The 20,528-nt window shown below is 48.3% G+C and overlaps 1 protein-coding gene across 7 annotated transcripts; it reads right to left on the bottom strand.

Annotated features, from left to right (window-relative positions):
- Positions 1-64: 64 nt before the first annotated feature.
- On the bottom strand, positions 65-19,343 carry LOC140905516 (natural killer cells antigen CD94-like). 7 transcript variants are annotated; one of them, XM_073328974.1, is made up of 9 exons: positions 19,183-19,343; positions 17,035-17,185; positions 15,210-15,305; positions 8,391-8,453; positions 8,002-8,037; positions 7,242-7,393; positions 5,665-5,807; positions 2,107-2,189; positions 66-1,995 (listed from the first exon to the last, which is right to left on the bottom strand). In XM_073328974.1, exons 2-9 carry the CDS (start codon positions 17,138-17,140, stop codon positions 1,766-1,768), a joined length of 909 nt encoding a protein of 302 aa, XP_073185075.1. In that variant the 5' UTR covers positions 17,141-17,185; positions 19,183-19,343; the 3' UTR covers positions 66-1,765. The 7 variants fall into 7 exon arrangements, with proteins under 7 accessions (XP_073185076.1, XP_073185080.1, XP_073185075.1 ...); XM_073328973.1 differs by lacking the exon at positions 19,183-19,343 and adding an exon at positions 17,408-18,267; XM_073328975.1 differs by lacking the exons at positions 15,210-15,305; positions 19,183-19,343 and adding an exon at positions 17,408-18,267 and having other exon boundaries at positions 65-1,995.
- Positions 19,344-20,528: the final 1,185 nt, after the last annotated feature.

The following is a 20,528-nucleotide window of genomic DNA, read 5'->3' on the forward strand; positions in this document are numbered from 1 at the left end:
ATTAGAAGAAGATGAGCTATTCAAAGACCCCCTCTCACCCTGTGGCTGTAAAAGTGCAAAGGACAAAATAAATTCATTCAAACCAACCTGGTACATTTTGCATTAATTGTTAACGTGAATTTCATATTTCCATGCTACCAGCACAACAAGGAGAGTGATGGGAATTCTTCGAAGGCAGGCCAAGAAACTGAAGGAGTTTGTAAGGCACCTGAGAGCAGGTTAAGGTGACTGATCAATGGAGTGATGGGGCCTGCACCCTGTAACAGCAGAACCAAATTCAGATGGTGAGTGAGTGCCACCGGAGGGCTGACTATTCCCGTGTGTAACCAGGTAGCTTAGTATGGGTTCTGCTGGTAAATCACATTCACGCACCACCTAATACGCTAGCACACCTGATCCCTCCAAAGAGGGGAAAATCCACCCGCTGCTTTGTCTTCTAAGGCAGCAAATGCAGCCTGGGCCTGGACAATTAGGTGCCTTGTGGTGAGTTCTGCTACCTCATCTCCTCTCACCAGAAAACCGGAGCAGAGTGTGTCAAATATTGCAAGAAGGAGGGAGCCAGACTCACTAAGGTGGAATCCCAAGGAGAACTGGTAAAAATACTTTTAAAATCTCTTTTCTTTAATAATATTCACCTAAGATATATTGACATCAATCTCATTTGATGGTGTGAGGACTTAGTTGCCCCCTGGAGGTAGGGAGTTATCTGTGTATGGATTCATACAATCCTGAGCTGTCCAGACCGGACTCTTTTGTCAGAAAGTGCCAATAGCCCTGGTTTGCTGGAGACAATCTGGTCTTTTACATCCCACCCTGGGTAACTGCTGCTCCAGCCAATATCCACGGACCATTGGTAGCCATTCTAACCAGAGCCTCGAGGGCTGCCTTTCCCACTCCTCCTGTTTCTACCGACTGAGCCTGCAGCCCCACATTATATGATGTGACAAAACTCCAATATTAGGGGTGGAAGCAGAAGCCACAAATGGAGCCTTTGGGAAGCTGGTGGCTGTCAATAGCCACAGAGAAAAGATGCAGCCGGAGTCCTCAGGCTGGGACATGTTTGCAGATTGCACGGTGGGAAATCACCCTGCCCATACGGCTGCGGTTCCGATAACCAGCTACTTACTGCACAGAGGAAACGCTAGCTCAGCATGCCACCAGCTGGGGCCCTGCCCCGCTCTAAGAAATGAAACAGAGCAGAGTCAGATGCTGCATGATTGAAACAGAACCACGTATATCACTGATATTGCCACTGCTAGACAACTGCAACAAGTCTTGTACGAAGTACAAAGTGTGGGATCCCCTCTGGAGCCTTTTTTAAAAACCGGTGTCACATTAGCTATCCTCCATTCATCTTGGACAGCAGCTGATTTAAATGATCAGTTACATACCAGTTAGTAGTCCTGCAATTCACATTTGAGTTCCTTCAGAACTCTTGGGTGATACCATCTGCTCCTGGTGTCTTAGTACTGTTTAGTTTATCATCCACTCTGGCTAGTTCATTGTGGACTATTCCAGCTTGATCACCCATTAAAGAAAATTAATTCTCATAATGGGCCATAGACGAAGCCCCACCCAGAGCAATTTATGAGGAAACATAGACTAAAGCGCAAGGGCTTCTTTGGCTTTTTAAAATCAGCATTTTATTTACTGCCTCAAGCATAGTCAATAACTGAGCAACTTACAGCTGTTATCAACACACCTTTAACTAACGTCAACAGGGAAAACTTGGTAGCAGGTTCCTGGCCAGGTGTCCCCACTGGGCTCAGTGCAGTTGTGATGAACAGGCTGAGCGTGACACCCACATGGTGCCAGGATGGGGAAGATCTGCAGAGGCCCTGAGGCCACTCCTTCTGCTGCACCTGCCCTGCTTCTCAGTTCCCCCCAAACTTGGCTGGCTTCTCGCAGATATAAACCTCCCGTTTGGTGCAGCTCTGCAGGCGGATGTCCCCCTTCTGTATGTATGCACAGCCTTCAGCTCCCTGGACGCGGAACCTGCCAAGCACAAGCCCCATCTCACTGCCAGCCCTGGGGGAACAGCTACAGGCTGGGGCATTTACCCCTTCTTGGCTGCCTTGGTAAGAATTGTCTTCAAAGTGCATTTACCATAGTGCATAAATGAGAGGGGGTCAGATTGACAACCCTGGGTGAGTCTTCCCTGCCCGGCATCTCGGTCATCAGTGACACCTCTGCAAAGGGGGAGGAAAACCAAATCTGAATGTATTTAACACCCACTTTGCCTGACACACAGGGCCAGGCACTGCATAGTCAGGCCCATGTTGCCATTTTGCTAATGGTAGGTTCTTATATGGCTCCCATCACCATGTGCGTCTCTGTGTCCAGCAGGGACAAGGTGAGTGAGGTAAAATCTTTTATTGGACCAACGTCTGTTGGTGAGCGAGACAAGCTTTCGAGCCACTCAGAGCTCTTCTTCAGCTCTGGAAAAGGTATAAAGGTCACAGTTAAATACGAGGTGGAACAGATTGTTTAGCCTAAGGGTATGTCTACACTACCTGCCGGATAGTGATCGATCTATCAGGGATCGATTTATCGCGTCTAGTGTAGACGCGATAAAATCGATCCCCGATCGCTCTGCTGTCGACTTCTGTACTCCACCGCGGCGAGAGGCGGAAGCGGAGTTGACGGGGCAACGGCGGCAGTCGACCCCGCGCCGTTAGAATGTGAGGTAAGTCAACCTAAGATACGTTGACTTCAGCTACGCTATTCTCGTAGCTGAAGTTGCGTATCTTAGGTCAATTCCTCCCCCCCCCCCGCGCCCAATGTAGACCAGGGCTAAGTAGTTAACATAATATTTCAAGGGAGACAAGGTGGCCGAGCTACTATTTGTTATTGGACCTACTTCTGTTGGAGAGAGAGACAGGCTTTTGAGGCCCAGACCTCAAGAAGAGCTCTGTGTGGCTCAAAGCTTGTCTCTCTTACCAACCGAAGTTGGTCCAATAAAAGCTATTATCTCCCCCTCCCTTGCCTCTCTAATATCCTGAGACCAACACAGCTACAACTACACTATATACATATTTCAAGAGACAGTTCAAGGTGAAGTGGCCTTTTAATAACCCTCCAGTGCTAGGCAATAAAGAAAGGGAGGAAAAAAGGCAGCGGGGGGGGGGGGGGGAGGGAAGGGTTGTTAGTGAGTCACAGATTGTCTCTGTTCAGTCCAGGATTTTTAGTGTCTGGCAAACTTATGAATTTAAGTTTCCAGGCTCGCCTTTTGAAGGTGTTGTGCAGATTTCCTTTGAGACTGAGAGTCAGATTGAGTGATTGTTTCGTGCAAAGTGTTCGCCCACACGAATTAGGGTGTTTTTGTCCTTTCTCATTTCCCTATGTGAGTTCATTTGAGCGTGTAGTGACTGCCTGGTTTCACGCACATAGTTATTATTGGGCACATATACACTAGATGAGGTACACCACACAGGACCCAGGGATCTTGAAAGGTGTGTTGTGAGGGGTGTTGATCACTGTGCCAGTGGAGCTATGTCTGCAGGTTTTGCATCTGTTGTTCTGGCAGAATCTGGTGCCACTTGGAGTCAGTGTGTCCCAGAGTGGAAAAAAAAATCAATGATTTAAAAAATAAAAATTAAAAAATTCGGATTTTTTATTTAAAATGGTTTTTTTTTACTTACATCAGATATGATATAATGCTTTTTGAGGAAAAAAAAACCTATCTAAAGATAGTTTTAATTAAGATACATTATAGCTCAAAGATATCTTATCATGGAACAGGGATTATAAATCCTAATTCTATAGAATGAGCCAATATATTCATGTAATGTTTCAGAAAAGTTTTGTAAATGAGTTCCAATAGTTCATGGATTAGGGACCCAATCTGATGGGGTTGCAGGGGCTTCGGTATAGATTATTTAGGTTAATCTTTCTATCTATCCAGTGGGACTCAGTGCTCAGCCTAGAAGACACCATAACAGATGCTTAGTTTTGCAGTACTCAAACTGTGGATTTGTGTCTCCAGAGGTAACATGTTTGTTAACCACAAAAACGTTTTAAAATAAATAAATAATATATAGAGGTGAGAAATAACAGACCTCAACCCTATTGTCCCTCTGCAAATTTGTGTACACAGGTCAATCCCTTACCTCTCTCTAAAAGTGCAAAGTTTCAAAAAGTTCAATGAATAGAAGATTGTTGGGGCGGAATAGATCTGGACAAGGATAAGAAGTCTGGAGATAAATGCGAGAAGTGAGGGACATATGCTTTTTTGTTAAAATATTATATGTTTGCTGTTGAAGAAAAATATCCAGAATACTTAACATTGTTGTTTTAGTTAAATAAAACAATTTAAATGTCTGTCTGGTGATGTTCTCCTCCTAATACAGCATGGCAAGAAAATCCTCCAAATATTAATGATTAACCTGTTGAATTGGAGATAGTGCACCTCCCAATGACTTCATAAATATCTGTTTCAATTACCTTTGGTAAGTGAAATATCCAAACAATCATTCATTTTCTGACATAGCTGTAAAACTTATCTGAAAAGTTTTCAAAATAAATCACTGTTTAAAAATGTATAGTGTGTACCTTCTAAAAATGAAACCTACATCTGTCTCTGTGTTGTGAAGAATATGTATTAAGGTTATAACTACCAACAAGAATGCACTTTTATGTAGAAAACCATGATTAAAACGAGTCTTCCTGACTAGTGATTTAAATCATGAGGTGTGTCCTGGTCTGTGGGGTGCTTGCTTCTTATGATGGGCTTGGAGAGGCATGGGGGCTTGTTTGAAGGCCAGCAGAAGTGCAAGTTTTCTCCCACCTCCCTGCTGGTGCGTGTTTTTCTCCCACTCCCCTCATTGCGGATGTGCCCCATTCCTAGGGGAGCTCAGTCTATGTGGCTCATTCATTCCTTGGAGCCTCTGCCAGCATAGTCATGAGCCAATGAGAGCCTCCTAGCCACCATAGCCATAGCATAGGAGACTGAGCTGCATGGGTGGTGGCTTGTGAACAGCTATCCGGTATGAGGTTTGCGCAAAGTCACCTGAATAGGCACAGCCTGGGGACACCAATAATCACAGAAGGGACCTCAAGGGTCATCTAGTCTAATCCCCTGCCAAGATGCAGGATTTGTTGTGTCTAAACCACCCAAGACAGAGGGCCTCTTTTTGAAAACCTCCAGTGAAAGAGATTCCACGACTTTCCTAGGCGTCTGCTCCACAGTCCTACTGGACTTACAGTTAGGAAGTTTTTCCTGAGATTTACTCTAAATCTGGTATGCTGTAATAAACGATACTTGTCACTTTACAGCCAAAGGTCCCAAAGCACTTTGCAAAGGGGGATCATTGTGGTTAGAGCTGCTCAGAAACTACATATATTCCACCTGGCCTTTTTTTTTTTAAAAAAATTTCCCCCTAAATATTCTCATTTTGGTAAAAATGTTTGGTTTCTGAAAATCAAAACCAAAACCTTTTGACTGAAAAGTGGAAATTTTTACCACAAGCTTTTCAGTTTGAAAATTGGAAAATTTTGAAAAAAATGAAAATTTTTTATGAAAAGCCATTTGTTGCGGGAAAAAATGTTCTGATGACCGGTTCTAACGGTTATCCCCATTTATGGAGGAGGAGCTACCCCGTTCAGAGCCAGTATTGAACTGGATCAGTGCCCTTGAATGGGCACAGGCAGCGAGGAGAGACGTACAGCTGGAAGGAGAAAGGGGAGCCGTCAGCCCACGTCCAGTTCCCGATGTCATTGTCGTAGTTCAGCCCTGTCCAGAAATTGAAGCTGAACTGCTGTCCCCGGTACACGTACACGCGTTTGGAGATCTCATTTTTCAAGAACGCCTGCTCCGAACAGCAAAGGACAACAATCAATCCCCGAATAATCATTTTTTCCCCTTTGAAAGCATCTGGGTGAGAACAGGGGCTGAGTCCCTCTGGAAATCAGGCCAACGATTTAATTGTCTAAACTATGGGTAGAGGTGTCTGACTCTGTAGGCCTCCGTGATTGATAACATTGGCCTAAGTGACCCTCCCAGGGTCACGTACTGAACCAATGGAACAGACCCCAGATTTCCTGGCTCCTAGTTCCTGACTTAACCCCCAAACCATCCTACCCCTCTGTGCTGTTCCCAAACAAGAGTTCCACATAGATTATTCTTGGCAAGGAGGAATAAAAGCAGGAACCAAGGGCCCAAGAACTGCCAAACCAGAGCACAGCGATGGCCCATCTCATGCAGTAGCTCACCGCCATGAGGGGCCACTGCTGGATGCTTCACCACGAGGTAGGAAAAGACCCATAATGCATCTTGCCCACTGTACAATACAGCAGCATGGAGGTCATTCCTCCATGACTCCCCAGTTAGCTGATTTTTTTATGCCCTGAAGCACAAGGATCAATGGCCCTAGCTCTCTTATTTGAGCTCACGTTGTTAAATGCTCTTCTCATTCAGGCAGAAATTGGATTCCTTCCTAAATCTCTCTAAATTATTTGCCTCAGTATCCTGCAGAAGTGAGTTCCATAGATAGTTAGCTTGACTTTTTCACTTGCTTGCTAATTCACAAAGTTCAGTCATTTGCAATGGGTCTGCCAGTCACTAATGCTAACTAATAAGACCTAACTGTTCTTTAAATGCACTTTGTGCTCTTTAAAGGATCTACAATGACAGAAGCAGAAACTGAACTCCGAGGGCAAGCTCCCTTCTCCTCGTGCTCTGCATGATGACTTCTATAGGAGAAGAGGTATTATCTCCCATAGCCTGTTCCATCCTTGGATTCTAACGAGGATGACAACAAGAAGGCCAGTTAACACTCACTGGGAACTCAATGGAAGATGTCACTACTGACTTGGGTCTGGGCTGGAACTGGTGCATTGGAGATGACAGGCCTCATGTCCTAGCCAGTCATCCCCCCCTTCGCTCCTCCCCAGACTGCCACAGATACTAAGGCTTCGTCTACGCTGGCAAGTGAAAGACAAAACTTCTGTCATTCAGAGGTGTTAAAAAAATACCCCCCCCAGAAAGACAAAAGTTTTGCAGACGACAAGTTATGGTGCGAACAGCACGTTGTGGGCAGGAGCGCTCTCCTGGTGACAACACAAACGCTACTCATTGGGGGCGGCAGTTTACTGTCGGCAGGAGAGCTCTCTCCTGCCGACAAACAGTGGCTACACTGCGTGTGGCCAAAAGCTGAGTAGTGTAAACATAGCGTCAGTGTGTATGCAATTGTCTTATCAGCAACCAATATCAATAAAGAAGAGAAGAGGAGGCGGCTCTGTACCAGCTCCTTCTTCGTGTCTATCTTCACCAGACTGGCCGACATTGCAGTACAAGCATCTAAGCTGTTATGCCAGGATTTCGCATTCTTAGAAAAGGAGTAACAGCTGGCTGCCTGCTGGTCCCAGTCCACCTCACACATGCTGCAGTTGTCCTCTTGAAGAAAAGGAAAAACAGACAGACTTTCAATCCTCGTTCTGCAAGATCATTTTGTTACCGGAGCTCCGCACTGCTGGGTGTGAAGGATGATGGGAAATTCCCCTTGCTCAGAATTCTGAACTGCTGACCCACCCCTGCACATGTCTTCTCACCCTGAGCAGTTCAGCTGGCCCTACTGCCTTTTACCATCAGCTCCTTTCTTCAAGCAATAAGTAGGATGCATAGTAAACTGGTATCATGAGTTCTCATCTCAGTGAGGAGGGTGGGTCAGGAGTGAGGGACAGTTATAGCCCATCTTCTGAGAACAGGAGTTATAGGGAGATGGAGACAAGAATTAGTAGGCACTGAGTTCCCATGGTGATGAACACAGTAAAAGGAAGACAGATCAGATAAAGATCTGGAACAGAGAGAATAAATAAGGATGGAAGGAAAGATAGAGAAGAATATAGGGAGAGAGTGAGAGCTTAGAGAATGATCCAGGGAGGGATCAGAGATAGGTAGGAGTATAGGTAAAGGAGAGATTAGCTGAGGGTGTAAGGGGGAGAGGGAGGAACTGGTGGATGGGTGGAGTTTTTTCCTCAGAGGCTGTAGCTGTAATTCCTTACCCTTGCCAGTTGTCAGCTGCTGCAGAGTGTCCAAGAGGACTATTTTCAGAGGAACAGCCGTGTTAGTCTGTATTCGCAAAAAGAAAAGGAGTACTTGTGGCACCTTAGAGACTAACCAATTTATTTGAGCATGAGCTTTCGTGAGCTACAGCTCACTTCATCAGATGTTTACCGTGGAAACTGCAGCAGACTTTATATACACACAGAAATCATGAAACAATACCTCCTCCCACCCCACTGTCCTGCTGGTAATAGCTTATCTAAAGTGATCAACAGGTGGGCCATTTCCAGCACAAATCCAGGTTTTCTCACCCTCCACCCCCCCACACAAATTCACTCTCCTGCTGGTGCTAGCCCATCCAAAGTGACAACTCTTTACATAATCAAGTGGACTATGTTTTCCATTTCAGTGACCTCCAGCTGTTGCTCTGATTTCTGGGACAGCTGGTAAACTTTAAAGACACAAGAAAAATCATAAGACAGTGCTCAGAGCCAGTGCATTGCTCCAGCACTGATCATCCTGGGGTGTTTTACAGCATGAGATGGACTGTGAGCATGTCGGGGTACAGATGGAATGTGAGGCATGGGTTTCCTCTTGCTTGCACCAATTTTACACTAGTCAAATTTCACTGATATCAGAGAAGTCGTTCCTTATTCACCCCAGGGTGAATGAGAGGGAAATCAGCACCACTGTTTTGAAACTGGCTTCTCTACAGAAAATATCAGAGATGGGCGCTCCCTGCATTTTATCGACAAATAATCCAAACAAATGCTTGGAACTTGCATATCGTACATTTCAGATGGGGCTGACAAATGTTAACTCATTACATGACAGATGACAGAGACCTATTTGGCCACCGGATCCATCCCCCCTCCCAGTAACAGAACCATCAATATTTACATTGGGGATATTCCAAATGTACTCAAGGCTGTATGTTTGTAGAGGGAGATCAGCAACATCCCACAACCCAGAGGTCATGGGTCAAATCCTTTTTATGCTTATCTGTACCTAAGCAGGTATTTATACAGCCAGAGTCACCACAGGACCAGAGTGCCTCTACTCATACTGCCCAAAATGCCATTGGCCTTCCTGGCAACAAGGGCGCACTGCTGACTCATATCCAGCTTCTCGTCCACTGTCACCCCTAGGTCCTTTTCCGCAGAACTGCCGCCGAGCCATTTCGTCCCTAGTCTGTAGCGGTGCATGGGATTCTTCCGTCCTAAGTGCAGGACTCCGCACTTGTCCTTGTTGAACCTCATCAGATTTCTTTTGGCCCAATCCTCCAATTGGTCTAGGGCCCTCTGTATCCTATCCCTACCCTCCAGCGTATCTACCTCTCCTCCCAGTTTAGTGTCATCTGCAAACATGCTGAGGGTGCAATCCACACCATCCTCCAGATCGTTAATGAAGATATTGAACAAAACAGGCCCCAGGACCAACCCTTGGGGCACTCCGCTTGATACCGGCTGCCAACTAGATATGGAGCCATTGATCACTACCTGTTGAGCCCGAAGATCTAGCCAGCTTTCTATCCACCTTATCGTCCATTCATCCAGCCCATACTTCTTTAACTTGCTGGCAAGAATACTGTGAGAGACCGAGTCAAAAGCTTTGCTAAAGTCAAGGAATAACACATCAACTGCTTTCCCCTCATCCACAGAGCCAGTTATCTTGTCGTAGAAGGCAATTAGATTAGTCAGGCATGACTTGCCCTTGGTGAATCCATGCTGACTGTTCCTGATCACTTTCCTCTCCTCTAAGTGCTTCAGAATTGATTCCTTGAGGACCTGCTCCAGGATTTTTCCTGGGACTGAGGTGAGGCTGAGTAGCCTGTAGTTCCCCGGATCCTCCTCCTTTCCTTTTTTAAAGATGGGCACTACATTAGCCTTTTTCCAGTCATCCTCTGGACTTCTCCCAATTGCCATGAGTTTTCACACCAGCCAATTCCCTCAGCACCCTTGGATGCATTGAATCTGGGCCCAGGGGCTTGTGCTCATCCAGCTTTTCTAAATAGTCCCAAAACTCTTCTTTCTCCACAGAGGGATGGTCACCTCCTCCCCATGCTGTGCTGCCCAGTGCAGTAGTCTGGGAGCTGACCTTGTTCGTGAAGAAAGAGGCAAAAAAAGCATTGAGTACATTAACTTTTTCCACGTCCTCTGTCACTAGGTTGCCTCCCCCATTCAGTAAAGGGCCCATACTTTCCTTGACTTTCTTCTTGTTGCTAACATACCTGAAGAAACCCTTCTTGTTACTTTTAACATCTCTTGCTAGCTGCAATTCCAAGTGTGATTTGGCCTTCCTCATTTCACTCCTGCATGCTTGAGCAATATTTTTATACTCCTCCCTGGTCAATTGTCCAATCTTCCACTTCTTGTAAGCTTCTTTTTTGTGTTTAAGATCAGCAAGGGTTTCACTGTTAAGCCAAGCTGGTCGCCTGCCATATTTACTATTCTTTCTACGCATCGGGATGGTTTGTTCCCGTAACCTCAATAAGGATTCTTTAAAATACAGCCCGCTCTCCTGGACTCCTTTCCCCCTCATGTTATTCTCCCAGGGAATCCTGCCCATCAGTTCCCTGAGGGAGTCAACGTCTGCTTTTCTGAAGTCCAGGGTCTATGTTCTGCTGCTCTCCTTTCTTCCTTGTGTCAGGATCCTGAACTCTACAATCTCATTGTCACTGCCTCCCAGGTTCTCATCCACTTTAGCTTCCCCTACTAATTCTTCCCGGTTTGTGAGCAGCAGGTCAAGAACAGCTCTGCCCCTACTTGGTTCCTCCAGCACTTGCACCAGGAAATTGTCCCCTACACTTTCCAAAAACTTTCTGGATTGTCTCTGCATGCTGTATTGCTCTCCCAGCAGATATCAGGGTGATTGAAGTCTCCCATGAGAACCAGGGTCTGCAATCTAGTAACTTCCCTTAGTTGCCAGAAGAAAGCCTCATCCACCTCATCCCCCTGGTACGGTGGTCTATAGCAGACTCCCACCACGACATCACACTTGTTGCTCACACTTCTAAACTTAATCCAGAAACTCTCACGTTTTTCTGCAGTTTCATACCGGAGCTCTGAGCAGTCATACTGCTCTCTTACATACAATGCAACTCCCCCATCTTTTCTGCCCTGCCTGTCCTTCCTGAACAGTTTATATCCATCCATGACAGTGCTCCAGTCATGTGAGTTATCTCACCGAGTCTCTGTTATTCCAGTCACATCATAATTCCTTGACTGTGCCAGGACTTCCAGTTCTCCCTGCTTGTTTCCCAGGCTTCTTGCATTTGTGTATAGGCACTTAAGATAAATCGCTGATCATCCCTCCTTCTCAGTATGAGACAGGAGCCCTCCCCTCTCGTGCTCTCCTGCTCGTGCTTCCTCCTGGTATCCCACTTCCCCACTTAACTCAGGGCTTTGGTCTCCTTCCCCCATCCATCACCATGGTATCTAGGCACCTACAGTTACCATTCCAATGACCACGGAAATAACCTTTGACTTCTGATGGTCCAGGAGGAGTTCAGAGCTGGTCTGTAAAACCAGAATCCCCCATTGTGGCACCTTTGGTCTATCCAGAGGGCCCTGATCTACCATGAACCTCACAATACAACAGCTAATGTCCCAGCTCTGATTCCCCATGCGAGGTCCTGAGTGTCTCTCCACCTGCACTTCATTGTGCCTATGACTGTACCTCTGTACTGATTGATGGGGTCACGATTATACATGTTCAAAGATGGATGTCACTCTGCACCCCATTTATAGCCACGTCTGCAGGTCGGATCAGTCTAGGTGGATGTTTTCCATGGCAGAACCTTAGGTGAGAGGTCTCACTCCAAGAGGCAGGTCTTGTACTGGGCATTAAAATGGCAGGACTCAGGCCTAATCTGATCCCCAGTGCCAATGAAGATATTCTGGCCCTGCCTCCCTTGAGTTTCAGTCTACAGGACAATTAGAGGGCCAGGCCAGAGGGTCAATTACTTAGAAGCCCTACCCACCTCACCAACTGGAACATAGAACTAGGACTGATTCCTGGCTTCCAGGTTCACAAACGGGGACATCAGAGGCCACAGAGCTTGCTAGAGCCTGAGGGGCTCATTGGCATGAGGGGTCACAGATGAGGTGGTGAATGTTACTCCCGTGAGGGCCCCACAAACTGCCAGTTCCTCCTCTGTTTCTAACTCAGTCCATCGTTCATTGTCACCTGTAAGTGTCCTGCGGGGGGAGGACTGTGCAGTGTACAAGTGACGGGGCTTGAGCCATGTCTTACAAGTAACTGATAAATCCCCAGCCCCATGGAAAGCAGCAGCTGGAAGGTTGAGTAAGAAAGATGGGACTGAATAATCACTTTACATTACAGATTAACAAGTGAAATGCAAAAAAGACAGTGGTCAAATATTCTGTTCTCTATTTGGGAAAATTCAGATAATATAGTCTGATGATGATGATGAGTAAATACTTTGCATTCCAACAGTAACTCAGGAGGATGTTAAATAGTAGCCACTAATGTCAGACATTCTAAAATGAGCAGGTCTGGATTACTTGGATCAAATGGGTTTAGAAGAGCAAGCTCTGGACCATTAATGTTGATTCTCAATAAGTCTTGGAATACTGGGCAAGTTCTAGAGAACTGGAAGAAAATGAAAGTTGTGCCAATATTTAAAATGGGTAAATGGGATGATCCGGGTAATTATATTGCCCTGTCAACTTGATGTCAATCCTGGTCAAAATAAAAGAATGGCTGATGGAGGACTGAATAGTTATGGATCAATGTCCTATCAGATAAAGCATAAGATGAGTGTTAGTTGGTGTCTGCTACAGACCAGCAAATCACATTAGGGAGAAGAGGATGACTGGATCCTCACATACCTAACTATAATATGTAGGGGGGAAAAAGCTGTGTGATCACCGGGGACTTCAATTTCAGTGACATGTGTTGGCGGTCTGATGCTAAAACATCACTGGATCAGTACTAAAACATTACTGGATTTCTAAATAATATAGATGACAATTTTCTAAGTAAAAAAGTGTTGCAGCCAATACAGAAGCAGTCTGTATTTGTCTTGACAGATAAAGATGAACTGATCACAGAAATAAAAATTAGTAGTTGATTACACACAAGTGATCATGACCTGATCAAATTTATAATGTGCAAACAGAATAATGTCCAAACCAGTAATATAGATACTTATAGTGCTTCAAAAGGGCCAATTTCACAAAACTGAAAATAATTATGAGCCAAATCAGCTGGGAGGAAGAACCTAATCAAAAAATGTGAATGGTAATAGGGAAGTGTTTAAGAACACTTTACTACATGCCCCAAAATCACTATGCCACAATCAGGGAAGAAGGCCATGCTGGTTAAAACACCAGCCTTTTTTAGAGAGGTTATGAAGGCAGCTATAAAAACCTTCAATACATAATAAGCAGAAGAAAAGGGAAGTCAACAATAATGAATATAAATCACAAATTAGGAACTGTAGAAAACTGATAAGGGAAGCAAAGGGGCACCAGGAGACATCAATGGTCAGCATAATTAAGTACAATAGAACTTTTAAAAATATATTTGTAACAAAAAGTATCCTAACAATGGGACTGGTCTATTACTAGACTGAAATGATAGAATTAATAATGCAGAAAAGGCAGAAGTGTTCAGTAAATATTTCTGTTGTATATTTGGGAAGAAATAGATGTACTCATACCAGATCATGATGATGACACTCCTTCCATTCCAGTGGTAACTCATAAGGATGTTAAATAATAGCTACTAAGACAGACATTTTTAAATCAACTGGCTGAGGAGCAGGCTGGACCATTTATGGTGATTTTCAATAATTCTTCGAACACTGGAGAAGTTCCCAAAGACAGTAAGAGAGCTAATGTTGTGCCAATATTTAAAAAAAGTAAACAGGATGGCCTGCATAGTTATAGGCCTGTCAGTCTGATATCAATTCCAGGCAGCATAGTGGAGCAGCAGATACGGGACCCCATTAATAAAGTATTAAAGGAGGGTAATATAATTAATGCCAATCAACACAGGTTTATAGAAAACAGATCCTGTCAAATTAATTGGTATCTTTTTGTGATGAGATTACAAGTTTGATTGATAAAGGCAACAGTGTTGACATAATATATTCAGTCTTTTGTAAGGCATTTGACTTGATACTACATGACATTTTCATTAAAAATTAGAATATAAATTTAACATAGGACACATTAAATGGATTAAAAACCGGATAAAAGATAGGTCTCCGAATGTAACTGTAAACAGAGAATCATCATCAAGCAGGTGTGTTTCTAGTGAGTTCCCGCAGGGATTGGGTTTTAGCCCTACACTATTTAACATTTTCATCAGTGACCTGGAAGAGAATGGAAAATCACCACTGATAAAGTTTTCAAAAGGCAAAAAGACTGGGGGAGCAGTAAATGAATAAGAGGACAGGTCACTGATCCAGAGCAAGCTGGATCATTTGGCAAGCTGGACACAAGCAAACAATATGAGTTTTAATATGGCCAAACGTAAGACCCTGACAAAGATTTCAGGGTCATGGTGGACAGTCAGCTGAACATAAGCATCCAGTGTGACACTGTGGCCAAAAGGGGCTAATGTGATTCTCTGATGTATAAACAAGTGAATTCTGAGTAGGACTGGGGAGGTTCTGTTATCTCTGTATTTGGTACTGGTGCGAGTGCTACTGCAATACTGTGCCCAGTTCTGGTGTCCACAATTCAGAAAGGATTTTGAAAACTGGACAGGGTTCAGGAAATGAGCCAGGAGAATTATTAAAGGATTGGAAAACTTGCATTATACTGTGATAGATTTAAGGAGCTCAGTCTATTTAACTTAAGAAAGACAAGGTTAAAGGGTAACTTGATCACAGTCTATATCTACATGGGGCACAGAAATTTAATACTAGAGGGCTCTTCAATGTAGCAAAGGTATAACAAGACCCAATGTCTAGAAATAGAAGCTAGACAAATTCTGGCTAGAACCTCAGTTTTCCGACAGGGAGGGTAAACCACCATTGGCCCAACTTACCAAGGGCCATGGTGGATTTTCAATCACTGACAATTTTGAAATCAAGATTGGATTTTTTTTCTAAAAGATCTGCTGTAGTTCAAAAATAATTAATTCAGTTACTCCCGTGTTCTACAGGACATCATATCAGATGATGAGAATGGTCCTTTCTGGCTTTATAATCTATGAATTATGAAACACTCACCCTGTTGAGCCATCATGATCACCAGAATCAGCAAGATCAGGCAGATTGGCCCAAGGATGGTGGCAGAGAGCCACCATGGAGATGCACTGGGAGATGCTAACAGGAAGGAAATGGAGAACATGAACATGCACTTCCTTCTGCTTGGGATCCTCAGCTGGGAACCCTCTTCTGGAGTTAGGTGCCTAAGCCAATAGCCTAGTGGTAGGGGCTCCCACCTGGGATGTGGGTGACCCAGATTTAAATTCCTGTTCTGCCTGATTTGGAGCAGATGCTTGAAGCCAGGTGAATGCCCCAAATGCTAGGCTGTTGGCTATTCGGAGGTGAGGCTCTCCCAGTCTTGTATGTTGGAGCTATTCCATGTGGTACAAATCACTAAATATTCATTGGGCCAGGGAAAGTGAGAGACTGACTCTTGGTGGTTTGGGCACTCATTTGGGATGGGGGAGAGTCAGGTTCAGTCCCTGCTCCAATAAATAGTTATTTATTTACACAAATGGAAAGAGATTGTGAGAGCAGCTGCAACTCCCCCCACCCCCCCGGATAGGCTGGTGTTTAAGGCTCTCACCTGGGATGTGGAAAACCTGGGTTCAAGAGTCTCTCACATCCCAGCCGAGTGCCCTATCCACTGGGCTACTGGGTATTCTGGGACACACACACCTGGCTGTCTTTTGTGCAGGCTCCAAGCCATAGGTATGCACTGAGGGGGATCATGCCCCACTAGTGAGACAGATGGAGGAACATGTAGTTTGAGAATCTTGTTTCAGGGCTCCCAGGGCTTTGGCTTGAGCTAGGGCTCTGAGCAGCTCATTAGCTGTGGGGCAGTGCCATGAGCTAGGCATAAGTAAAGCCAACTACCAGCAGAAACATAGGTACCTAGTAAACTTAAGTACCTACTGGGTTAGGCAGCAGCTGAGCAGTGGTTCTGAGAACATCAGGAGCACCTAAATATTGGACTCAGGTGGCTAAAAAGGTAGTTAGGCCCTAAACCCCTTTGTGAACCTGGCCTTTCTTCTCTGTGCCTCAGCTCCCTGTCTGTAAAATGGGGATAACGATACTGCCTTTCTCCCACATGTCTATTTAAGCGCTTCAGATCAGAGACTCTCTCCCACTGTGTTCATACAGCAGCAGCACAATGGGGCCCTGAGCTTGGGTGGGCCTCTAGGAGCTACGTTAATAATAACGACCTTGTCCTACACAACTAAGTTAAACAGATTGGCAGCCAAGGTGCTCTCTTTTCATGGTCTTCCAGCACCCGGCTACCTGCCTCTTGGATGGCGCAGGGAATCCTTGTGTGCTGTGTCCTAGCTGTCCAGGTAAGGCAGCCTGCAGCCATGGAACCCAGCAAAATGGGGGTGACTTCCTGACAGAAACCTTTCCTGATCTCCCCAGACAGGGGCACCCCCATGCTATCCTCCAGCAGAAATCCTCCTTGATCACATCTCCAGGCAGCCTCCCTGCCAATTCTGGCCCTGGTCAGTGGATTAAGGAGGCAGATAGGATGCAGTGTCGACAGGAGCATAGGTCCTAGAGATCAGGGTGGGCCAGGCAGGAGTGGGGCTGGGAAGGCTGTGGGGAGCCGCTCTGCAGTGAAAGAGGCAGAGGAGCTTTAGGGATCACCCTATTTCCCTTATTGCGATAGAACCTCTTTCTGTTATTCTTCACCATTGTCACATGAGAAGAGGGAGGCGTTTGGCAGGTAGGGTCTGGCAAGGCTGGGCACAGACCAGGGAGGGGGTCAGGGCACCCGTCTCAGGGGCGCAGGGGGAGAAAGGAGACTGAGTGGTTGGGTCACCCTTCCCCTTGCTGTGGGAGGAGACCCCTGCACCTGCAATGACAGCAGCTGGTCCGGCTTGCGCGTTGGCTGTCCCTTCATCCTTGGACTCGTAGATGTCAGATGGAGTGCCCTTCACCTTCCTCTGCTGCACAGGCATGGGGGCCTGCAGGTGAGAGAACCCACCAACAGGAGAGGGTCTCACCTCAAGAGATCAAAAGTCATGCGTCAGACCCTCAAGAATCATGAAACTGGCCCAAGAAATCATGTTTTCTTAAAAAAAAATCAAATAGTGTTTTTTAGTCTGTTTCTATTCCTTTGCCAATGTATGCGACAATTTCAGGTTGAAAAGTCAACCTTTAATGCATTCAGAAATGCACGCCTCTCTTTGCCTGATCGGATGGAGACCCCGCTTAGCATCCCTCACCTCTATGATAAGGGAACTGCCATCCATTTCCTATTGCTGTCTTCGACCCGGCACCAGCACTCAAGGATCTCAATCTATTTAGCTTAACCAGGAGAAGGTTAAGGATTGACTTGATCACAGTCTATAAACTACCTCCACAGGGGAAAAGTATTTACTAATGGGCTTTTCAATCGAGCAGACAAAGGCATAACATGATCTGACAGTTGGAAGTTGAAGCTAGAGAAATTCAGACTGGAAATAAGGGGTAAATTTTTAACAGTGGGAGTAAGTAACCATTGGAATAATTTATCAAGGGTTGTGCGGGATTCTCCATCACTGATGATTTTTAAATCAAGATTGGACGTTTTTCTCAAATATCTGCTCTAGGAATTATTGTAGGGCAGTTCTGTGGCCTGTGCTATACAGGGGTCAGACTAGACGATCACAGTGGTCCCTTCTGGCCTTGCAATCTATTAATCTAATGTACCAGCCACTGCCCCAGGGCTTTTCCTCTGACTGGGTCCCACATCACCACTTTCTCAACTTCCCTCTCCCCTGCCTCTTGCTGCCCCGGGACCCTCTCTCTGCTCCAGGACCATATATGAAGGCAGGGCTGGTCTGCATCCTCAGCCCTAAGGTTCCTGCCCAGTTCTATCCGTGTACCCAGCCCTGACATTTGGGAGATCCAGCCTCTTGCACCATCACGGCAGTTCCTGCTGCAGGCGCCCAAATCCGGTGACTTGCGATCCATCCGTGAGAATGGTGACACTGCAACACGGCCTTTCCCTGGCTGCTCCGTGGGGACTCCCCTACCCCACAACCACCCATGGCTGGGGGAACTGTTATCTGATCCCTCCATCTCCCACCCCAACTTTGTCCTTTGCACCTCCTCTACCTCCCTCCCATCCCCCCTAACCCTTGTACCCCCCCTCAGCCTCCCTCCTACCCCCACATCCCCTGCCCCCTCCCTCCGCCTCCCTCCTACCCTCACATCCCTTGCCCCCTCCCTCAGCCTCCCTCCTACCCCCACATCCCCTGTCCCCCTCCCTCCTACCCCCACATCCCCTGCCCCCCCTCCCTCAGCCTCCCTCCTACCCCCACATCCCCTGCCCCCCTCCCTCAGCCTCCCTCCTACCCCCACATCCCCTGCCCCCTCCCTCCGCCTCCCTCCTACCCCCACATCCCTTGCCCCCTCCCTCAGCCTCCCTCCTACCCCCACATCCCCTGTCCCCCTCCCTCCTACCCCCACATCCCCTGCCCCCTCCCTCAGCCTCCCTCCTACCCCCACATCCCTTGCCCCCTCCCTCCTACCCCCACATCCCCTGTCCCCTCCCTCAGCCTCCCTCCTACCCCCACATCCCCTGTCCCCCTCCCTCCTACCCCCACATCCCCTGCCCCCTCCCTCCGCCTCCCTCCTACCCCCACATCCCCTGCCCCCTCCCTCCGCCTCCCTCCTACCCCCACATCCCCTGCCCCCCTCCCTCCTACCCCCACATCCCCTGCCCCCTCCCTCAGCCTCCCTCCTACCCCCACATCCCCTGCCCCCCTCCCTCCTACCCCCACATCCCTTGCCCCCTCCCTCCGCCTCCCTCCTACCCCCACATCCCCTGCCCCCCTCCCTCCTACCCCCACATCCCCTGCCCCCTCCCTCAGCCTCCCTCCTACCCCCACATCCCCTGCCCCCTCCCTCAGCCTCCCTCCTACCCCCACATCCCCTGACCCCCTCCCTCAGCCTCCCTCCTACCCCCACATCCCCTGCCCCCCTCCCGCCCGCCCCCCTCACTCTTCCCATCCACCTTTCCCAGGGTCTCTCTCTGAAGCGCCTCGCAGCCGAGTCCTGCGCCCACTCCCAGTCCGGCCCACGCCCCACGCAGGGGGGGCCATCTTGGCTTCTACCTCATGGAAAACAAGGGGAGATGGCGGCCATCTTTGCTTAGGGCAGCTCCACGGGCCCCCAGCCGCCGGCCCAGAGGGAAATGGCGGCCGCCGTGCTGGCTTCAGCCCCAAGGACAGCAATGGGAGGTGGCAGCCATTTTGAATCAGGGAAAATGAGGAAGTTTTCCTCCTGTGTTCATCCAACATATTAACCCCCCCCCCCGGGCGCTAGAGGGGAACAGGACCAGGAGAGGTGGCAATACGGGGTTCCCGCCTCCATGGCCCTGGCGCCATGGGACACCCCTGGCGCCACCCCCTGGCAGCCCCCAGCTGCGGGCTCACAGCCTGGCAGTGCCCCATGGCCATCGGGAGGCCGGCAGAGGGGCGCTCGCTGCCGTGGCCTATGGCAGCACACGCCCAGGCGGCCCCGGGGCTGTTCGGCGGGTGGAGCCAGCTGCCTTGAGCTCAGCCATGTGGCTGGGCCCTCTGCGTTCAGCACCCGAGGGCCAGGGGGGGTCCCCCCATCGAGGACTAGGGTGTGTGGATGGAGCCGGGGGGGATCCTGCCCCAGCCAGCCAGCCAGGCGCAGGGCAGGGCAGGGGTCGAGCCCCGGGGTGACTCTCGCCAGCCAGCTGTGCGTCTGGAGCGGCCGCTCCCCTGGCTGCCATGGCCTGGCTCCCGATTTCCCCGGGCCGGGCGAGCAGAGATTCAGGCCACGTCGCTGCTTCGTTGCTCCAGGAGCATCCGGGGGGGCCATGCTGAGCCCCCCCCCCCGCAATGGGCTGTGGCGGGCCAAGGAGGGTGGCCCCAGCTGGTAACAGAGCCATGGGGGCTGTGGTGAGCCCTGCGGGGGCAGGACGGTCCCAGCCGGCTCTGGGCGCTAAGGGGCGGCTGGGCGGGTGGCTACCCATGGGCTCCTGGCTGGGCACCGCCTGGGAGGGCTCCGGGCAGCTCGGTCTCTGTGGGAACCGAGGGCAGCTGCCCCCCACTGCCCCTGCCCGGCCTCGCCAGGCCCCGATCCTCAGAACAACGCAGCCCGTTGGGGGCAGCACGGCCTGGTGAGGGGAGGACGAGGTCACGAGGGGCATCGGAGGGGCAGAGGACCCCCGCTGGGTGTTTCAGGGTAAAGGGTGCCTGGTGGGTGTTGGTGGTTGGGGGGGGGGTGAGGAGACGTTGTGTGGCTCCTGACATGGTCACAGCCTGAGCTCCCCCGGTTCCCACCCACGCACCACTGTCCCCATCCCTTTCTGAGGAGCCCCTGTGCTGG

This window comes from Lepidochelys kempii, chromosome 1 (genome assembly GCF_965140265.1).
Source record: "Lepidochelys kempii isolate rLepKem1 chromosome 1, rLepKem1.hap2, whole genome shotgun sequence".
Classification (NCBI taxonomy): Eukaryota; Metazoa; Chordata; order Testudines; family Cheloniidae; genus Lepidochelys; species Lepidochelys kempii.